Source organism: Neopelma chrysocephalum, unplaced genomic scaffold, assembly GCF_003984885.1.
Source record: "Neopelma chrysocephalum unplaced genomic scaffold, ASM398488v2 Primary Assembly neopelma1_122, whole genome shotgun sequence".
Classification (NCBI taxonomy): domain Eukaryota; kingdom Metazoa; phylum Chordata; class Aves; order Passeriformes; family Pipridae; genus Neopelma; species Neopelma chrysocephalum.
This window is the reverse complement of record NW_020897784.1, coordinates 993,634-1,013,189: the sequence shown is the minus strand read 5'-3', so window position 1 is coordinate 1,013,189 and position 19,556 is coordinate 993,634. Positions and strand designations below refer to the sequence as shown.

At 44.2% G+C, this 19,556-nt stretch overlaps 1 protein-coding gene across 2 annotated transcripts in view; it reads right to left on the bottom strand.

Moving 5' to 3' along the window:
* The window catches only part of LZTR1 (leucine zipper like transcription regulator 1), a 35,193-nt gene that overhangs the window by 6,812 nt on the left and 8,825 nt on the right, over positions 1-19,556 (bottom strand). For both annotated transcript variants that reach the window (XM_027697723.1, XM_027697724.1), the window contains exons 10-15: positions 8,033-8,143; positions 6,760-6,852; positions 5,725-5,820; positions 4,489-4,672; positions 2,482-2,651; positions 521-677 (exon numbers count right to left, since the gene is read on the bottom strand). In XM_027697723.1, coding sequence (XP_027553524.1) covers positions 521-677; positions 2,482-2,651; positions 4,489-4,672; positions 5,725-5,820; positions 6,760-6,852; positions 8,033-8,143 — 811 coding nt within the window. The remainder of the gene's footprint in view (positions 1-520; positions 678-2,481; positions 2,652-4,488; positions 4,673-5,724; positions 5,821-6,759; positions 6,853-8,032; positions 8,144-19,556) is intronic.

Genomic DNA, 19,556 nt, shown 5'->3' with positions numbered 1-19,556 from the left:
ATTGTAAATCAAATCTTTGTCTTCTCCCTATTTCTTGTTCCTTTCCCACACACATGCACACACACACACACACACAGAGCAGTGCCTTACTCACAAGATCTTCCTCTTCCCTCCTGCTTCTCCTTGGTGAACACTTATGAGCAGGCTGATTTCCCACTCACCTTTGTCACTCTCCAGCCACTTACACTGACTGTCCACTGCCTTTTTTTGGGTCATTCTTTGCACCCTTCTGCTCCTTCTCTCATCTCTCTAAACAGGATCAGGATGGTTTATTGCAAACACACGACTATATTTCCCATGGCCTCTCATGTACTTTGATGGGACACTGTTCTGACCAAAACTAAATGAAAAAAGAACTGTCGCACCCTGTCTCAGTCTGAGAAAGAGCCTGAGCACAGTTATCTCAACTGGGAACTGATGGCCTGCAGTGGGCTGTTTTCCAAGCTGCTTCCCAGGCTAAATAAACCATTAGCAATGCCAAACCAGCCCAAATAATTACTCCATAAAGCATGGAAGTTACCGATGTCGAGCGGTTGGTCAGAATGTGTTCGGACAGGAGGCTGCTGCTTTCTCCGGACAATCTCCACGATGAGGGATGAAGAGAGATGCTCAAACTCCTTCATCATTATGACTTGATTAAAATGGGACTCCTTCACCACAAAGTTCAGGCAATGTTCCTTAAAAACACACCAATAATAATTAAAAATGTTACGGTTTGTTGTTCGAAGTCATCTCAAAGTATCCCATAAATGTGATCATGTTACATGTGCCATCAGCCATCCTTTCCTTAGGACCCTCCATGTGGATCCTGCAGCTGGAACTATCAAACGATTATATACTTATCCTTCCTAAGTGACCATTTAGGGTCCCACTTGAACATGGAAATCAGGACAGTTCTAAGCACTTAGAAAAACTGGACTAGAAATACTAACAAGGAAGAACTTAATTGTCTCCCATCTAGGTGCTCCGAAGCTTTCTAAAACAGGAATCTCAGGAGACACCAAAAACCTCACGGAGCTAACGAAGATTGGTTGCTATCTCATAATAATTCTTAACATAATTAGATACCAGAATTTAATTAGAAGGGTGAAGAGATCTTAACTCTTGACACTATCCATTGAGGGTCCAAAGAGCTTGCAGGATTCTTTGTGTGGGTTTTGCCTGAACCTTTTACATAAAGGCAGCAAACAGTTCAAGAGCTCTGGCAGGCTCCTGTGTGATAAACTTCTTACAAAAATCAGTGTGGTGGAAAGGTGACAAATGAACCAGATCTAATGCTGAACAGCTAGAGACAAAAAAAGGGCACTTAATTTGCCAGTGTGAACCAAAGCTTTGCCTCAGTACACTTTCACAAGCAATAAATACAACCTACACCAGCTCACCATAAGGTGGGTACAAATTCACCCAAAGAATAGTTACTACTCTCTGTTTTCTGCCAGGTTATTTCACCTGGGATCCAAATGGATCTGTCAGGATGAGCAGACTTCTGCAGAGGACCCACCCACGAGGACTAACACACACCTGAGCAGACAGGATACCAGCTCAGGGTGATCCTGACTGACTGGAGCTGTGTGGAAGAGCCCCTGTCACCCCACAGGCAGCCAGGGCACGTGGGGGCACCTGGCTGACCTGAGATTATTACCACCAATGCTTGTGCTTCTGGGCAGCAATGCACCATGGTCTCGTGCACCAAAGGCTGTGCCAGCATTTACATCCTTGATGCTGACTCTGCTGCTGTCCTCCTGGAGGGCTTTCCTCCCCCACATTCAGTGCAGGCAAAGTGCCTGAGGAAGTGCTGGTGCATACTGGTTTCTCCAGGCTCACTGTGCTGCCAGCAATAGTCACTGGTATGCACAGCCTGGATATCATCAAACAGGCACTGCGTGGTCCTGCTCTGGCCCTTGGACTGGGGGCAGGAGCTGCCTCCCTGCAGCTTCAGCAGAATCAGCTCTGGGCACTGTGGTGGGATCAGCCCAGCCCAGCACATCCCGGGCTGCAGCTGTGGGAATCAACTCTACCCTGACTGTCAGCAAACACCCAAAAGCCCCTGACCCACCACGCAGAGATGGAGAATCACAGGCACATTTTGTTTTTCAGATCAAAGGCCCGAGAACAGAACTCAGTTTTTCCATCAGCCCAGGGGAAAGAACCTGCCTCCAGACTCTGTATTTATAACACAGCGGGACCAGGAAATGCACTGGTTCCATCTTGCTGCAGCAAGAGTGAACTGATGAAGAGCCAAAGTCACTCTGCCCTTGACATCCTACAAAGCAGATATGGAAAAATATTGAGCACTTAGTGAAAAAAACCTACATAATATCATGAGCCACTGCAGGACAACCCGCACTAAATATACTCAAGCAACGGTAATTATAGGAAGGATGAATTTGCAAAAGCTGATAGCTCTGGCAAAACATTAATTACATAAATTTTATTTTTAAAAATTTCTTATCAGTTACTTTGTATGCAGAATGTGATTACCTTTAGCTGATCCAGCTGAAGCTTGTTAGCATTCTCACACACAATGAGCACATTCTGCAGATCTACGGATGCTTCAATATACTGAAGGCAGAGCTGTTCCAGTCGAGAGAGCTTGAAGTTTAAGGCCAGTTTGTACACATCCATAATGAGTAACACATCCTGCACGTGCCCTGAAATTGCAAGAGACAAAACTGTGAGAGAGCTCACAGAACAAAAAGAGGAGCCCTTCCAAAATTATTTCTTTTTACATCAACCTGAGCAATTGGAATGGTAAGAATGGTCAGCAACTGGAGTATTTTTATAGAGAAAAGATTCCACTCCTGGTTAGATAAAATCTGAAAAAAGGAGTTTCAAAATTGAGGCACTCAACAGCCACCCTGAAGGATTTTTGGACAAAGATTTTGTAACAATCTGGACCACAATTTTTTAAAACCCTCAAAAGAAAGTGAAGTCTCTAAAATCCCTGGCAAGCTCCGGAGCTTGCAGCCCAATTTCCCACAGTGCCCAGCTGCCAACAGCCCTGCCAGAGTCCTTGGGTTTTACACAGTATTAGCAACCAGCTCCCTGATTCTGACAGGCCCTGGTGAAGGCACTCTGTGCTATCACTCTCTGCTTGTGTGTGCACAGATCTGCAGCTGGTCTAGAAGAGAGGGCTGAGGTGAGAGAGGGGCAGTGGGGACCCTCATAGGCCACTGCAGTGGGGCTACTGGCACACCAACTCAAGGAATAATCCCCCACAGTCTTTGCTTTCCTCACAGGAGATCTCTGCCCATCTGCTCTAACGACGTTTTAATAGAGAAAAGCCCTCTTGCATGTCTCGTGCCTTCCCTGTGTCTAATTGGAAAATCCCATTTGATAAGCATGCCCGATTCCATTAGCTCAGCCTCTGGATGGCTCCCCAAGGTGCTGCTCTCTGAACTGAGAGGAGCAACCAGGAATAAAAATGGGCAGGGCAAGGCCACTGGAGGATCCCAGCAGAAAGGGAAGTGCCAGCAAGAATCTCTGATGAGCTGGGGGAAGGGGAGCAGGCTGCTGGGAAGCCTGTAACAATGGGAAGAGCTCAAGGGTACAAGCCTTCCCCTGGTCTGAGTCTGTCCCGAGGTGAGGGGTGCTGAGGGTCAGCAAACAGTGGAGAGAGGGACCTGGCAACGTCAGCAGAAACCAAGAAGCAGATTCCCTCATCCCCACTCACTGGGATCATTCTCAGACAGGCTTCCTTGCAGGAAAGCCTTGGCACAACTGCACAGAAATCATTCCTTTTCTGAGGATCACCTTTACAGAAATGAAAGATCCTGGAGTGAAGCTGAAGCAAAGCTCAGTGCTAGGACAGCTGTACCTCACTGTGCCCTTCTGCAGCTTCCCCAGCCCCAGCAGCTGAAGTTTCCCCAGTGTATCCAGTCGTATCCAGCCCCACTCCCATGGCCCCACAGCCCTCATCACTCACACAGCCAGGAGCTGGATTTCCTGTGTGGGCACTGAGAGATCTCTGGCTATTACTTCACAGCCCACAAGTGTTTTTAACTCCAAGAACTTCAATTAATGCATCAAATGGATTTTTCCTTTCTCGAGGCATTTCTTTGGATCAGCATTTTGAAGAGGTGATAAATACTGCCTTGCTCTGCCTTTCTGTGTGGGCTCAGTTTGCAACGGATCAAAAGAATAGCAGAAAAAGGAAATAAGCCAAGCCAGGACACGGTTCTTCCAGGCAGAATACTGTGATATTCAAAACACCACAATATTTTTGTTTGTTTGTTTGTTTGTTTGGGGTTTTTTACACCTTTTGGAATGATCAAGAACCTGTTTTTCCTTAATATTTAAAAATAATTAGGGGAAAAAAACCCATGGTTAGTATGCTCTGATAGAAATATGCTTTTTTTTTAATCTCAGGTCAGTAATTGAGTGCTGAGAACGGGATTGGTCATCTGCAAATGCTTGATCCTGCTGTTTCAAAACAAATGTTTGCCCCTGGGTGCCCGTGTTACTTTACCCTGACCCTGCTGCCCCTACCTTTGCGGGGGTACTTTATTTTATCTGTGTACAGGAACTGCATGAGCACCTCGAAGGGCTGGGCCTCGGCCTCCCGGATGGGCACTTCCAGCAGCGGCTGCAGGCGGCACAGCTTGACATTCCCACCAATCCCATCCTTCTGGCATGTCGTGTGTCCCTCGTCTTCAATGTCTTGCTTTGATTTCTAATGAAAGAGAAAAACCACTCAAACACGGCACAAGGCTGTGCCAGCTCACACACACATCACCATCAAAACAGAGGATCCTTCTCCTGACTCCACATTCTTCAAGACCCAGGGTCTCTTTAGCTTCAGGATTATCTTCAAGGTAACAAGGAATTCTTATGTCTTAGACTTGCTGTTCCATATCCTGTGACACACATGGATCAGAACACAAGTGAGCTCCTGGATACAGCTCAAAAGCAAGATGCCAGAGCAAGGGAGGCATGAAGTGCACTGAGCTCACATTTCTGCCCACAGCAGGAACAGCATCACTCTGTGGAGAAGGGAGAGGTGGGAGCAGACCCTGTCTCGCAAAATCAGAGCTCAAAATGCTGCACAAAAGTATTTTAAACCACTCTGTTACTTTAAGTTTCACTTTGACAGCCTTTCCCTATAGCCATTCTGGTTGTAAAACAATTAACTAAGGGGCAGTGAGGCATCCACATGTCTTACTGCTGCTTGTGTGCTACGACCTCCTCAAGAGCCATTAAATGTTTGCTGCTGAAAAGTTGGAAGTAGCTAAAATTAATAGACAATGATCAGAGGCACCAGACGTTCAGCTCTGGAACAAGTCAGGAAATATGAAGGTTAAAGGGAACAGAGGCAGCTCAAACCCTTAGCACTGCCTTCCTTCTCTCTAATCTGTCTGATCTTGTGGGCCATCCCCATGACACACAGCTCTTACCTCCCCAGAGGGAAGGGCACACACACCTCCCTGGGGTATTCCACAAGATTAGACCTCAGACAGCTACGAGAGCTTCCAAGAACCACACTGCCAAATCCAGATAACTGGATTAACTCTGGCTCCTCCATATTACACTCCTGACACACATCCAGTAGCCTCCATTAATACTAATGATCCTCTTTATTTGACTTGCTCAAGAGCACCTTAGCATCAGATGCTGCTCCGGTCCTCCAGCTGTCTCAGCAGACAACCTTTCTCTGATAACCTTGTTTCCAAACCTGGGCAGAATAAGCCTTACCTTGCCACAAGGTTACACTTCCAAAATACTCACCTGTTTCAGCCTCTCCCTGGCCTGTATGATTTTCTTTTTCAGCCACTTGCAGCGAGCGGTAACGATGGCAGTGTGCCCTCGGACTCGCTCCTCCTTCTGCCAAAGGCAAAGGCAGAAAACACATGAAACACATGAAACTTTTATCCCCAAATCACATGGTGGTGGCAGATGGCAGAAGTTGTAGAAACTTGGGCTGAACCCCAGGTTACAATATATTTAAAGTTAGAAACAAAGGCAGCCTTGCATCTGCTCTGCACATACAGATGAAATTCAACACTTATTCCCCCAAAGGCTGATGGTAAACACCATTTGGGAAGAGCCTGTGTAACGTTCACTGAGTGGAAGTTGTTGTGCAGGTTCAGCGTCACAGATGAAGCTTCTTGTTCTTGCATCTGATTTTCAGTTTAATTTTTCCCTTTTCAAAATAACAGTATGGTTTTTGCTACTGTTCTTCATAATCTACTTCCCCTGATGTTGGGGATCTTTCTCTGAACTCTGCAAAGCTTTTTCCAACTATTTTTTTTTTCCAAAAGGAATGCAGGTAAGTTCAAATTTCTCATGTTTTTCTTCAGGAAATCTGTTCTTTGTAAAATTTTTAAACTGTTTTCATTACTAGAGAATCATTCCCCTGTGCAGTTTTTTCTCATTCTATTTTGTTTCATGGCTCTTGAAATGATAATGGGTCTGCAAACCACTGACCTGCTCTTCCCAGGAGGCAACTGGGACCTGGGAGTACAGAGGTCATTGGTGTATTTTCATATTGCAACTCTATATAACATGCTCTGATAAATTCAGGTTAAGTCAGTGACCCAAAGACCTTCTCAGTTTAAAAGTTTCTTCTCCTTTGCAGCTTTAAAAATTTATTTGGATTAGTGCAACTTACTAAACCAGGCAGACAGTTCACCAGTGATGCTGCTCTTTAAAACTTCATTCCCAGGGTTTCTGGCACAATCATTGCACAATTTGCTTTTTCCCAGCAAACACTACACACACAGTAACACCCCCATTGGCACCTTTCCAATAAATTCTACTCACCTCTCCCAAAACAAACTCCAAGTCACTGAACTGCCTGTTTTCCCAGAGCCTTCCATAGTCTTCATGGAGAGTGCATTTAGGGTAACAAGAAAACTAAAAAAAAAAAAAAACCCACAGAAGACAGAATTAATTTCAATGGCTATGTAAACTTCCAATCTCAAATCACCCTGGAGAAGAGGAGCCTGAGGTCAGACCTCCTCAGGATCTGCAGCTTCCTCCTGAGGGGCAGCAGAGGGGCAGCTCTGATCTCTGCTCTCTGTGAGCAGTGACAGGACCTGAGGGAACAGCTGGAGCTGTGTCAGGGGAGGGTTAGGTTGGATATCAGGAAAAGGTTCTTCCCCCAGAGGGTGCACAGGCTCCCCAGGGCAGTGGGCACAGCACCAAGGCTGACAGAGCTCAGGGGGTGTTTGGACAACAGTCTCAGGGACAGGGTGGGATTGTTGGGGTGTCAGTGCAGGGCCAGGAGTTGGACTGATGATCATCGTGGGTCCCTTCCAGCTCAGGGGATTCCATGATTCTATAACCAAAAGTGCTGATGTTTCATCTACTATCACTGGATTTTCTTATTAACTCAACCCCAGTGTAGTGCATAAAGTAGAATGTAACAAGCAAACCAAACACATGCAAGGGTTCATGGTGAGGGCAAGGACAGATAACACAGGGGAACATGGAAGAACTCTGTCTCATCACAACTTCCTGATATGAGGATTTGGAGGCTGGGAGTCTCTCCTGCTCTCAGGACTTGTCTAAGTGATAAAAATAAACTTCAGTGTAGGTGGGATTTGACCTGGTGTGACTACCTTGAATTTAAAATTTTCTATTCCCATGGTTCCTGGGGGCTGGGAGTGGGAGTACTGAATGGAGATAAAACCTGAGTACAAAATGCTCTGCTCCAGAGCTCTGAACAGGACAGAACATGGAGAGGAACAGTCAATTCTCAAAGAAACAACCTGGCAAATCCCATCTGCTACACTTTCCAATGATTTGTCAAATTAAGTTGTCATGATCTCTGTAGGACTTCAGAAAGCACTGGAGAGCTTGGCCTCACCAAAATGTCTGTCTAAATAACATTTCTCAAAAGATTTTAAAGTCATACATTGACCTTTGGCAGCTGAATCTGAAATGTAGAGGCTGCCTGCAGGAAGGACATGGAACAAAAGCCATGGAGCTCACAGTGAGCCAAACCAGACACTCCACAGCCAGAGCCAGAGCCAAAGCCAGAAGGATTCCCGTGGAATTGGTGTGGATGTGAGCATGTTTCTCAGAGAATTACCTGGAACCTGTACATCTCTCCACTTCTGATGTTATTGTCCACTGTCCCACCAAAGATGTACATGGCATCTGAGATAACGGCTGCTGCATGGAAGAGTCTGCCACTGGGTAACTGGGAAGAGAAAACAGGGCATAAACAAAAAGAAAAGGGCAAAATAGGTGAGGGAATAAATCATAGCCTGTTCTTCTGCCAAGAAAAAGGATCTGCTCTTAACAGATCAGCAGTGAGAAGGGAAAATCACAGAATCACAGAATATTCTGAGTTGGAAGGGACCCACTAGGATCATGGAGTCCAACTCTTAAGTGAATGGCTCATACAGGGATCAAACCTTGGCATTATCAGCACCATGTTCTCACCAAACTGATGTAGTCTGAGGTCATACACACACTTGCACCCTGAGATTCACATCTATTATATTTCAGGATTGCTTCCTAGTGTGTCTAGAACATACCTTCCAGTCACACTGAAGAACATCCATTCCCTGCACCTTCTAATCACAACGGTACCTATGTATTGTGACAGTTACAAAATATATCATTTACAAAGTTAAACTCAATGTCAACTTTCACATAAAAAAGTAAAACATGCTTCTAGAAACAAGCAGGTTCTGCAAATGTGATTACTGTGCAAACTCGGAACTTACTCCAAATATTGTCAGGAACCTGAAAGGTAAATGATCATCTACCTCAGCAGGACTGAATCCCAGGCCTGTGAGTGTTTGCCTCCCCCACAGCTTGAAGGGCTGAACCATCTGGCTCAGGCTTCCCAGCAAAGCCCAATTCCGAACAGGAGCCCAGGCTCGGAGCTGTTGGCAGAGTTGGCACCTCAGAGCCACGGCCACGTCTCCATCCTGCCAGCTCCACAGAAAGCAAAGCCCCCCACACTGCAGCTATTTATAGGGCTGAGGGATGGCACCATCCCTGCAACATACCCCACCCTGGAGCTGCAGCATGGGGTGATTTTTTGACACGGGAAGAGTTGCTGCAAGCTGAAGCCACCGTGACCCTCCTGCAGAGGACAGACCACAGCATTTCTACCCACTTCTGAGGTTACACAGAGGTATGTGATCACATCAGCACATCTCACTGAAAGCTCACAGAAAGGCTGCAAGTGCTGAGAGAAACTTCTATTTTTCCCCTTAGTTTGATCAGGCTTGTTTTGTCTTCCAGGCAGTAAATCTGATTAAATCTTTGCCAACAAAATAAAAAGCTCTCTGGTATAAGAAATCTTTGCTTCTTGTACGTATTTATAGGCACCACTCAAGTAAACTCAGACATGAAACAAGATTATGTTTATCTGGAGAGGCAGATTTTCCAGGAAACCATGCTGACTGGCAGTTCCCACTCCCACCAACTCACCCCTCTCACCACAGCATCACACAACGGCCTCATTTAGCTTGTTACTCACCACACTTTCCATGACTTGTTCTTTTCCTCAAACTACAGCTTTTAAGGAGACAATCCCCCAGCCAGTAACTAGGACCAGGATATTTTTCTCAGATGTACAAACCACAGATCTGCTCACCTTAAAAAGCACATTTGCCCATTTAAACAAACCATCTGGATTCCTCTGGATGAACAAGATGCCTTCTGTCTCCAGCATGTTTCATGGATACTTTATCAAAGAAACTTCAGAGTTGGTGCTAATAAATACTGTGATGGGAGGATTATGGAATAACATTGATCTCTTAGTACATTCCTGCCTGGCCCCTGTTCGATACCTCTTGGAAAGAGGATGAGATTCCTGTCAAATATCATCTGTTTTCTATGGCCTCTGCTCGTTATTGCAGTAATCTCATTAACTAAATAAGATGTACTGATTGAAATAATCAACCATATTATAGTGGGTTAAAAATACATCTGTCACCTTTATCAACTGGAGCTCCAGCCTTATCCCAAAACATGAAATTTGCTTGCCCAGACCTACTCCCACACAGGCAGGTATTAGCTGTACTGTAACATCCTTCTCACAGCTAACAGCCACTAAAACCAAACAAAACAGAACCATTCTGTCAGAGCTCAAATGCAGCTCACCTGCTTTAGACTTATTCAGGTCATTTTCCATGTCTTTTTTTTTAATAAATAATATTTCAGCTTTGAATTTCATTAAAATAATTCTCAAAATTCTCTAGTGTTTGGTTTTTAAAAGCTGTCATTGTATTTAACAAATACCTTATTTTCAATCAAAAAGCCTCACAGCTTTGCAACAACTGGTGCCAGAAAACAAACACAAACCACCTGAATATTTAACAAAGCAAGACCACAGTTGCCAGTCACATCATGTTCAACTCCAATTATGTGAATGGGACGTTGAGACAATTATTTTTCATTTGTAATGGCTGCTACTGGCCAAGGAACCAGAGCTCTGCACTTACTAATAACTTAAGCAATCAAACAACTCCACTTTCTAAATACACCGACCACATTTTTAAAGAGAGAAATGTAAAATATGGAAGGACAGCCCAGAACAAGGAAGGCCATGTCCAGTTCATCAAAACATTGTGCAGCTGAGGGTTTCAGGGTGTTTGTTTTGCTGAATCAGAACAGCAGAATTCAGGCCAGCACAAATCCCCCACAGGGAGACGACAACCCTGCAAGTGGTCACATTCTGATGCCACCCGCGTGAGGAGCAACACTCAGCTCTCCCAGGACCAAGGATTTGGCCAGGGGAAAACTTTTGTCCCAGTGCAAACCAGGGGAGCTGGGTCCTCAAGAAAATATTCAGGGAAAAAAAAGGTTAATAGAGCTCAGGAGCACAAACAGCTGGAGAGACATAAACAGCTGGAGAGACATGCTGGTCCCCACATTCCTCAACCACCAATTCCAGACACCCAGAACCTGCCCTATCTTGATTTTTTTACTGGGAGACTTCCCAAGCTGCCAAATCCAGCTGTTGAATACACTCAGCTCAGGTAGAGTTTATAAGGAACAGCTACAAAATACCATCTATTTTGCTACCCAGGATGGTCAGAAAGGATGAGAGGAAACAGCCTCAAGCTGCAGCAGGGGAGGTTTAGTTTGGGCATTAGGAAACATTTTCCCACAGAAAGGGCTGTAAGCATTGGAACAGGCTGCACAGGCAGTGGTGGAATCACCATCCCTGCAAGTGTTCAGGAGATGGGTGGATGTGGCACTTGGGGACAAGGGTTAGTGGTGAATATGACAGTGCTGGGTGGATGGTTGGTCTTGATGATCTTAAAAGTCTTTTCCAACTGTAACGATTCTATAACTCTATGATTTAATTCCATCTGCTGGCACAACTCCAGATGGTCGCGTGTGTATCCAAAAGGATTTGTCCTTCTCATTCCCAGTGCATCCAGGAATGCTAAAAATCACAGACTAACAGGCACTGCCAATCTGAATGCATTTGTCAGCTCTACATCTTGTATTTACCACTCCACCAACATGATCTCCTTACTTTATTAGCAGTGTCTGACAAAAGGAATTCTGGATTCCATCCTGACACCTCCAGTGATGGGGGCTGGCACTCCTCTCTGAGCTACACTACCCTGTTTCATCTGTTGGAGTGGCTTCTCTATTTAAGGTTAATGAGATTTGCATCTGAGGCTCTTTCCAAGCTGGAATCTTTGCTTTCAAAAGCAGACCTCATTAGTCACCTTTGCTTCCCCTTCATTACCCCCCTCCACACTGCCAGGATGACTCGAGCCATCATTTTCAAAATACAAGTATTTCACAAGTCTTTTTCTCCTCCTCATTTCCTGTGCTCAGACTCACCCTGGACCCTGTCTAGGCAGCTCAAATGGAGTTTACCCTGTGCTGCTCATCAGGGTTCTGATTTGACTCCCAAAGCTGTGCATTAGTGTTGCCTCTCCCTGTGCCAGAGCACCCAGCAATCATTCAAATTGCCTTGATTACAGCTTTGGGGCTGAGCACACATACTTTAAAATAAACTCAGTTAAATCTGTGTAAACCCCTACATAAACTCACTGATTTAAATTTTGACCTCACCAGGAACATATTTAGCTTCATTTAAAGTCCTTAATAAATTAAGTTGAACCAATGTAAAAGTAAAATTAAATAGTTAAAAAAGTAAAATTAATCATTTCCACTCAGGGGTCAATATTAGTCCACTCTATGCAATTTAGAACTTGCATGTGCAGAGTCAAGGCTTAAATGGTTCCTGGATTATAGCTTAAGCTAAAATAGCTGAAGATAAATTGTAGGGGAAAAAAAGGAGCAGAGAAGTAAAGCCATATACAAGGCTGAAATTTCTCTCTTCTCCTGGAATAAATTTAATTTCCACTTTTGAAGTCTTTTTCACTTCCAGGTGTTTCGTTATTTACCTCTGAGTCTGCTGTAGGTGGTTGTTTAACTGTTGTTATGCTGAAATGTAAAGCAAATACATCCGAAGATTTTTTTAAACCCTGTTCTCCAGAGGGCAGGGAGGGAGCTTCCCCTGGGGCAGATCCTCTCAGCCTCTGCTGGGCAGGACACCTGGTTACAAGATTTCAAAACAACAGTGTGTACAAGTAGAGATGGGAGGCAGGAGAGACCAGACCTGGAGCAGGATTGCCTCGCAGCTGCAGCTCCAGAAGATGATCCCTGTGTATCCAGAACACTCAGGGTCAGTCCAGAGAAAGCTCCATGGTCTTGTTTGGAGCCCATGACTGTGACTGAACCATTTCACAAATTAGTCACATACTTTTCTTCTGGTTTGTGCAGTGACAGAGGCACACAGCAACAAAATCCTTCACACTAATTGCTTGTTGTCTGCCTTCTTCCTCCCGTGGCTCTTCATGAATCACAGAATGCCAGATGGGTTTGGGTTGGAAGGGACCTTAAAGCTCTCGTTCCACCCCCTGCCATGGGCAGGGACACCTTCCACTAGACCACATTGCTCCAAGCCCTGTCCAACCTGGCCTTGGACACTTCCAGGGAGGAGATGAAAAGCTGAGGGGTTTGCTCACTGCAAGTAGGCAGAACACAGATCACAAAGCTGGTGAAGAGGAAATATCCCTCAGTTGTTCCCACAGCCTGAGACAGCCTTCTCACATTTTGGCTTGATGAAAAAACAGGGCAGATGGATCACTCCAAAGTGACAACCTGTGCTTTATTCCAAAGCTGACCAACACACTGGAAGAGGATAAAGTAAAAGCTTTTTGAGCTGACAGGGCCCAGCAGGGCAGCACTCACAGTGCTGTCCATGGCCCAGCCCAGCTCTTCTGTACCACTGGCACAACCGGGGCAGGGAAAAAATGTAACTTTTTTGTAGTGAGATTCATCCTCTTGGCTGTGAGGAAAGCATTAGCTATGCTATTACTGCAGGCTATGAGTGCTTGTGCTGTTGCAGTGCTTCTCTTCTCTCTCTGACTCCTTTCTCAAACCATTTTAACATGTTTCTGTGCTTTTTTCACCGAAACTTCAACAATATGGGCAATACCAGGAAACAGCTAAAATCAAATCCTCTGCAGCTGTTTCAAGGCTCTTCTTTGCCACTCTCAGCTTCTCAGAAGCTTTGTTATATTTACAGAACAGATTTATAACTGTGCAAACGTTAACTCTCCTCACACTCAGCTATAAATGAGCAGGTATTATGGAGGCTGACTGTTGCACTGAACTCCAAAGCCAGTAACAATGTGCTCAAATCTCTTTTACAACCCAGGAACATCAATGAGCCTTCTATCCTTCAGTACCACTAAAAATTCAAAGCTAAAATGAAATAAAAATACCAAAAGCCATCAACAAACCAACCTGGTGAACCCAAATATATTAAAAGTTTTTAAAAGTATCTGTTTTTCTCTGAAACTGAAGAAAACCAGCTACAACAGGTCGAAATGAGCTGTCACTACTGGGAGCTGTTGATGCTCAAGATGTTTCCACACTGTCACACCAGGTAACAGCATCAAACTCAAACAGATGGGCAGACAGAGCTTTGGATAGTCTTTAAGTTCAAGGAGGTTTAAGGATTTAAAATGTTTTCCCATGCTTGGTGCAGACAATCTCTGCTTTCAGACAAAATTGGAACAGACACATGTTAGAGTGAACTTCAAGACATGCAGCACTATGAATAAAGAGGAGCAGGCAAATGCTGAAGGGTTTTACTGGGCTTTTCCTTAGGCTCTCATTCCTTTATTAGGTCTTTCCTTAGGCTGTTATTCCTTTATTGGGCCTTTCTGTAGGCTCTCATTCCTTTCAGATGGCAATGGACTCTTCTATCCCAGTTAATTGCTGCAGGTACCAAAGAATAAACAAAGTGCCCAACTATTAATTTGAAAACTCTGGCCTGGTATGGACCTGGGAACACAGCTGGGGCACAGGCTTCTGTCACCTGTAAGGAGGAGCACCCAGCAAACCATGAGCCAGGCAACTGCATCACCATCCCAAGCAAGTTACTGAGCAAATCCTCAAAGCTACTTCCACCACATGAAGAGGTGTCTGGGACCAGACAGCAAGGATTTACCAAGGGCAAACTTTTCCTGACTAACCTGATTGTCCCCTTCAAAATGATTCATGGGTTATAGGAGGGCACTGTGTTCTCAGTGAGTCTGTGCTTGATACCGAATTGTCTGGAGCAGCTGAAATGCTGGAGGCTGATATTCCAAAGGACTTATCCAGGCTGGAAAAATGGGCCGACGGGCATCTCGGGAAGTTCTGCCAAGTCCTGGCCCTGGGACAGAGTAATTTCTTGCAATGATACAGGCTGGGGACTGACTGTTTTGAAAACAAACGTGGCACAATCCCCCCCTCACCTGCTGCCCACGCTGTGGGATGAGTCCAGCACATGGGGGGCCAGGGGGGTCTGGGTTAAATCACCAGATCCAGAAGTGAAGTCACAGTAACAAAAGCTTGTTGGTTACAGTGACAGGGGATGCTCTGCACTGAGGATGAGATTTTCCCATCTGGCATCCACTGGAGAACATGGAATGGAAACAGGAAGGTCAATTCACTAACAGAGACATCCAAACACGTGCCAGTATAACCGCAGAGGTCAGAGTTTGAGGCTGTCTGTAACCTATTTACAGCTGTAACAACAGTAAATGCTATTTCCTTTAAAATCGTTTCAGTATATCAGTTGCAAATTTAAAAAGCAATGTTAATGCATAATTCATCAGAGATCATGAGGTACAGTTTGAAGAGCAAGTATTGCCAAATCCAATGAACGTGTCACAAAAGATCAAACACTGAAATCTGACAATAGCTGACGAGAATCCAGTGACCAACCATTTGCTTCTCTTTGGCACATGGTGTGGATTCAAAAATCCAATAACCATAATAGTACTTTAAGTATCTTAATCTGACTTCCTGCATAAACCAGCCTACCAGACTTCCTTGAAGAGGTACTGAAGTGGAGCCTTTCTTTGAGGAAAACTTTCTTTTTAGAAAATATCAAACCCTGGTTTAAACATAATGAAGACGTACCAAAAAACTCCAATAAAATGTTCCAATGAATCATTACCCTCATTCTTTACAATTTGCAAACTTTTATTTCCTTTTCTTTTTCAGTCTGGATATTTCTAATTTCAACTTGAAGCCACTGGATCTTGCTTTATCTTTTACCGACATATTAAAAAAACTCTGTTCCCCAGGTAAGCCAGGGAAGAATTAATTTCCTACAGCTAAAAGAAACCTCTCTTCACAGCTGGTCACTGGGCTTCCCATCTTCAATCATTTTCTGATTTCTTCTCTGAATAACCTCCTTGATTTGTGAACACAACATGGGGAGATGTTATACTGGAAGATTTATTTAATAAACACAAGGATCAAGTATTTATGTTACTTACTGACACTACACTGTGTCAGCTACTGGAGCCAAGAATATCACAGCACTTCCATCCATTTCACACCACAGGGAGCTCATCTCAGCTCCCCACAAGAGCTGGGGATTTAAGTCACTGTTTCCAGGGATGCTGTAAGGGAAACCATGAAGCCCAGACCACAAACCCTGTTCTAGATGTACCCTCCAGCCAGACTGAAACACGGACTGTTTGTGCCCCCCTTGAGAAGAAATCCAAATCCCTGAGTGGACTGTTATTGTAGTCAGTAATTGGCAAAACTCTGGACAATTAGATATTGGGGGAAAGCTGTGATTTTCTGTTGTCTTCCAAGGTTGTTGACAAAAGTTTATACAGAGTAACTGTTCCTCATTCAAAACCATTTTTCAAATCTTTCCATTACCCAATTTCATACCCCTTTAACATGAGCCATGTTCAGTTTGTGCTGTTCCAACTCCTTACTGGTGAGTGAGCTACAGAAATACTCCTTCTGCCTATCATCTACATCATTAGTATTCTGCTTTCTCTGGGAGAATCCTATAAAAGTATGTAATAAACGCCTCAGAAGGGATATGAACATAAAATTGACAAACAGAAATCGAGCTGTGTAACAATGTTAGTTACTCTCAATGTTACAGTTACTCTGGTACCCGGGTTCTTTTAAATAATAACATTTTCGAGCTGTCTCTCTCCAGCTCACTGAGCACAGACCTGCAAAGGGCACTTGGTATGAAGCTCCTACATTTTTATAAAAGGTTTTCTAAAGAAGATGCGAGCTCAAACACTACATATTATTTATAAACACCAAAAGTATCAGTCCTCTCTCTGGAGTGTGAAATGCTCAGTTTTATCTCTTCCAGCAGAAAACTTCCCTGCCCACCTGTGAGGCAGATCCTGTCAGGGGCCTTGCTACAGGAATCTGGGGGTTTGTGCACACGACAACGTGTCTTTTACACAAAGATCCCTCAGTGGGTGGAACTGATCTCTGCACAGGGAGACTGGGGCAGACTCATCCACAGGAGGATGAGTAAGTCCTTTTACTCTTCCTCAGCTGCCCACAAGCCACGTCACTGTAATCCACTTGAAAAGCTCCAGAACTGAGCCCCCAAGTAAGCCCAAGAAGGTTACCAGCATATTAACCTCCCTTTTGGCTTACTAAAAGAAAAATTAAGAGCTTTGAAAGTCAGAAATTTTTACTGCTCTTGGCTTTGAAAGGCCCAATTGTGAGACTGAAATGTTTCACCGGTCAAGTTTTAGAGATTTCCCTTGTAACTTCAGGATGGTTCACCAGTCCCTGCAGCCACAGGGAGATGATGAGAACTGTGAGGAAGGAGAATTTTCTTCCTCCTGATATAACCCCCTGTCTGTCAGCTGTGCAAGATGGAGCATTCTCCCTGTTACTACCTGCCTATTTTTTATGCTGCTCCAACCTTCTTCAGAAAGTCAAGGATATTTCGAGTTCAATAGGAAAATTTGAGGCAAATAAAAAAATCTATTTCTTATTTTTGAAATCTTCTGATAGCCCTGTATAAAGAAAATCCAGCACCCCAGGAAGCTTTGGCAGTGTTACACAGGCAGGCAAGGACTCAGAGAAGATATTCTTGTGGCTGCCTTAGAAAAGTAAAACCCCCAGCTGTGAAGATCATCTAACAGTGAAGATGGAGAAGAGCTCTGTGTGCTCTGTAAAATATATATGTACATATATATAGGTCTGAGGAGCTACAGACTGCAATTGTGCAGCTCAGCAAGGACATCTTGATACTCATTTTGGAGACATCCTAAAGGCATAAAATGGCAGCTGCTGGTTTATTTTTGAAGGACTGACCTGTTCCATTTCCATTTCCCCTCTTCTACCCATTTAAGCCCCCATCTCACAGCAAGGCACTGTCAAGAATTCTGAGAGCCCTGGGCAGAGAATTAGGACAGGTCAATTTTGCCAGACCTGTTCCCAGCTTTGTTCTACCTGTTTACCCAAAATGCTGAAAATGCCAGACTGTCTCAGGGCACCTGCAGCACCTGACACATGATTGCTGCCTGTGCTCAAGAACTTGAGCTAGAAGAGCTCAAGAGCTTCTAGACCCTTCCTGGAACTTACCCTGCTTTGCTGTGATTAATGCCCAAATCGTGCCCCCTTCTCCAGGTAACAACCTCAAGATTCTTCATTCTTATGCGACTTGGCACCTTCCATGTTGCCCATAACAGGGTAGCAGGGGAAATATCACTTCCACCTGACAGCCTATTCCTGTTACTGGCATGTGTAGGTCTGGAAAGTCCAAATCACTCCCTGGATCACTCTAAAAAGCCCCTCAGGGCTGGCTCTGTTCAGAGAACAAGACTGGAATGGCAGCAATCACTCTCCTTCAGCGCAAGAAATCTCTTTTGCAAAGCACTATGAAAGTCACCACTGAATTATAGCTCAGTCAGCACCAAACCTTCTTATTTTGGACTCCAGAGGCTTTACCCACTCCATGCTAAATGTCCAAAAGAAGAAAGAATTAAGGATATGCATCACATGACCATAAGTAAGAAAGTAACCCTGCTGTAGTGCAGTTAAGCAAAGTCGCAATGCAGCATTTCTGAGATCACATCACTTAATACAGAACAAACAGAACATAAACTCTACAATACATCCATTGGAAAGAGGGGAAAACACCAACTCTAAAAGTGAAGACAGATCATCCTGCTGCACAATAACAGAGGTCACCATCACTTCACACACAGTGGAAACCCTCAAGTGCTGAGACAGCATTGCACTTATCGACTTGTATTTTGTTTCAACTTAATGTGAATAACTTTGTTCAGAGACAGATAAATAGGGAAAATCCCAGTTCAGAGTGTCCTGGGAACGGTATGGTATTAGAGATTCATTGCCACCGTCAGAAGTCTTTGCCAAAAGCTCATAGAAACTTTAGGAAAACGATTCTGAGAAATTATCTAGTTACCCCTCCAGAAGACACAAAATCATTTAAAACTTAAAATGACAGAAGTCTTTCAGATTCTGCAGTTAATCAGTCTTCTAGGAAAATTTACTATCATGTGTTTCAACAGCACTTCAGTCTCTCCTCCCATTTCTACCAAATCAGTCTCTAGATGCTGTAATGCAGAAGGAAACTTCAAAATACAACACAAGCAACTAACAGACAGACCCATGTCCAGGACTACTGACAGCCCAACAAAAGAGCTCTGATATCTGAAATGAAGTTTTGGCAGGGGATAACTCAGGGAATAATGCTGGTTTACAACACTGCCAGGAGCAGTTCTGATCCTGGAAGCAATAATCAATTGTGTCCCAAAGAACCAATGCCTGCCCAAGCCTCACACATCCAACAGCAACGCTGGCAGGAACAGAACAGGATCTACAGTCCTGAAGGCAACTGTGGCTTTAGAAAGTTAGAGAAGCAGCTTTATTAATTTCATGTGGCAATAAATCAGCTTTGTAAAGCATTGATTAGACTACTGTGAAATACTCTGGTCAAATAACTGTTCCAACTAGTCCCACATGCTTGGTTAATTAAGGGCAGCGTGTGCGTGGGATTCTCTGACTCATCCAATGCTGTGACGTGTCTCTGCAAACACTAAACACACTAAAACACACCAAACACACCAAACACACTAAAACACACCAAACACACTAAAACACACCACACACACCAAACACACTAAACACACCAAACACACTAAAACACAGCAAACACACCAAACACACTAAAACACACCAAACACACTAAACACACCAAACACACCAAACACACTAAAACACACCAAACACACTAAAACACACCAAACACACCA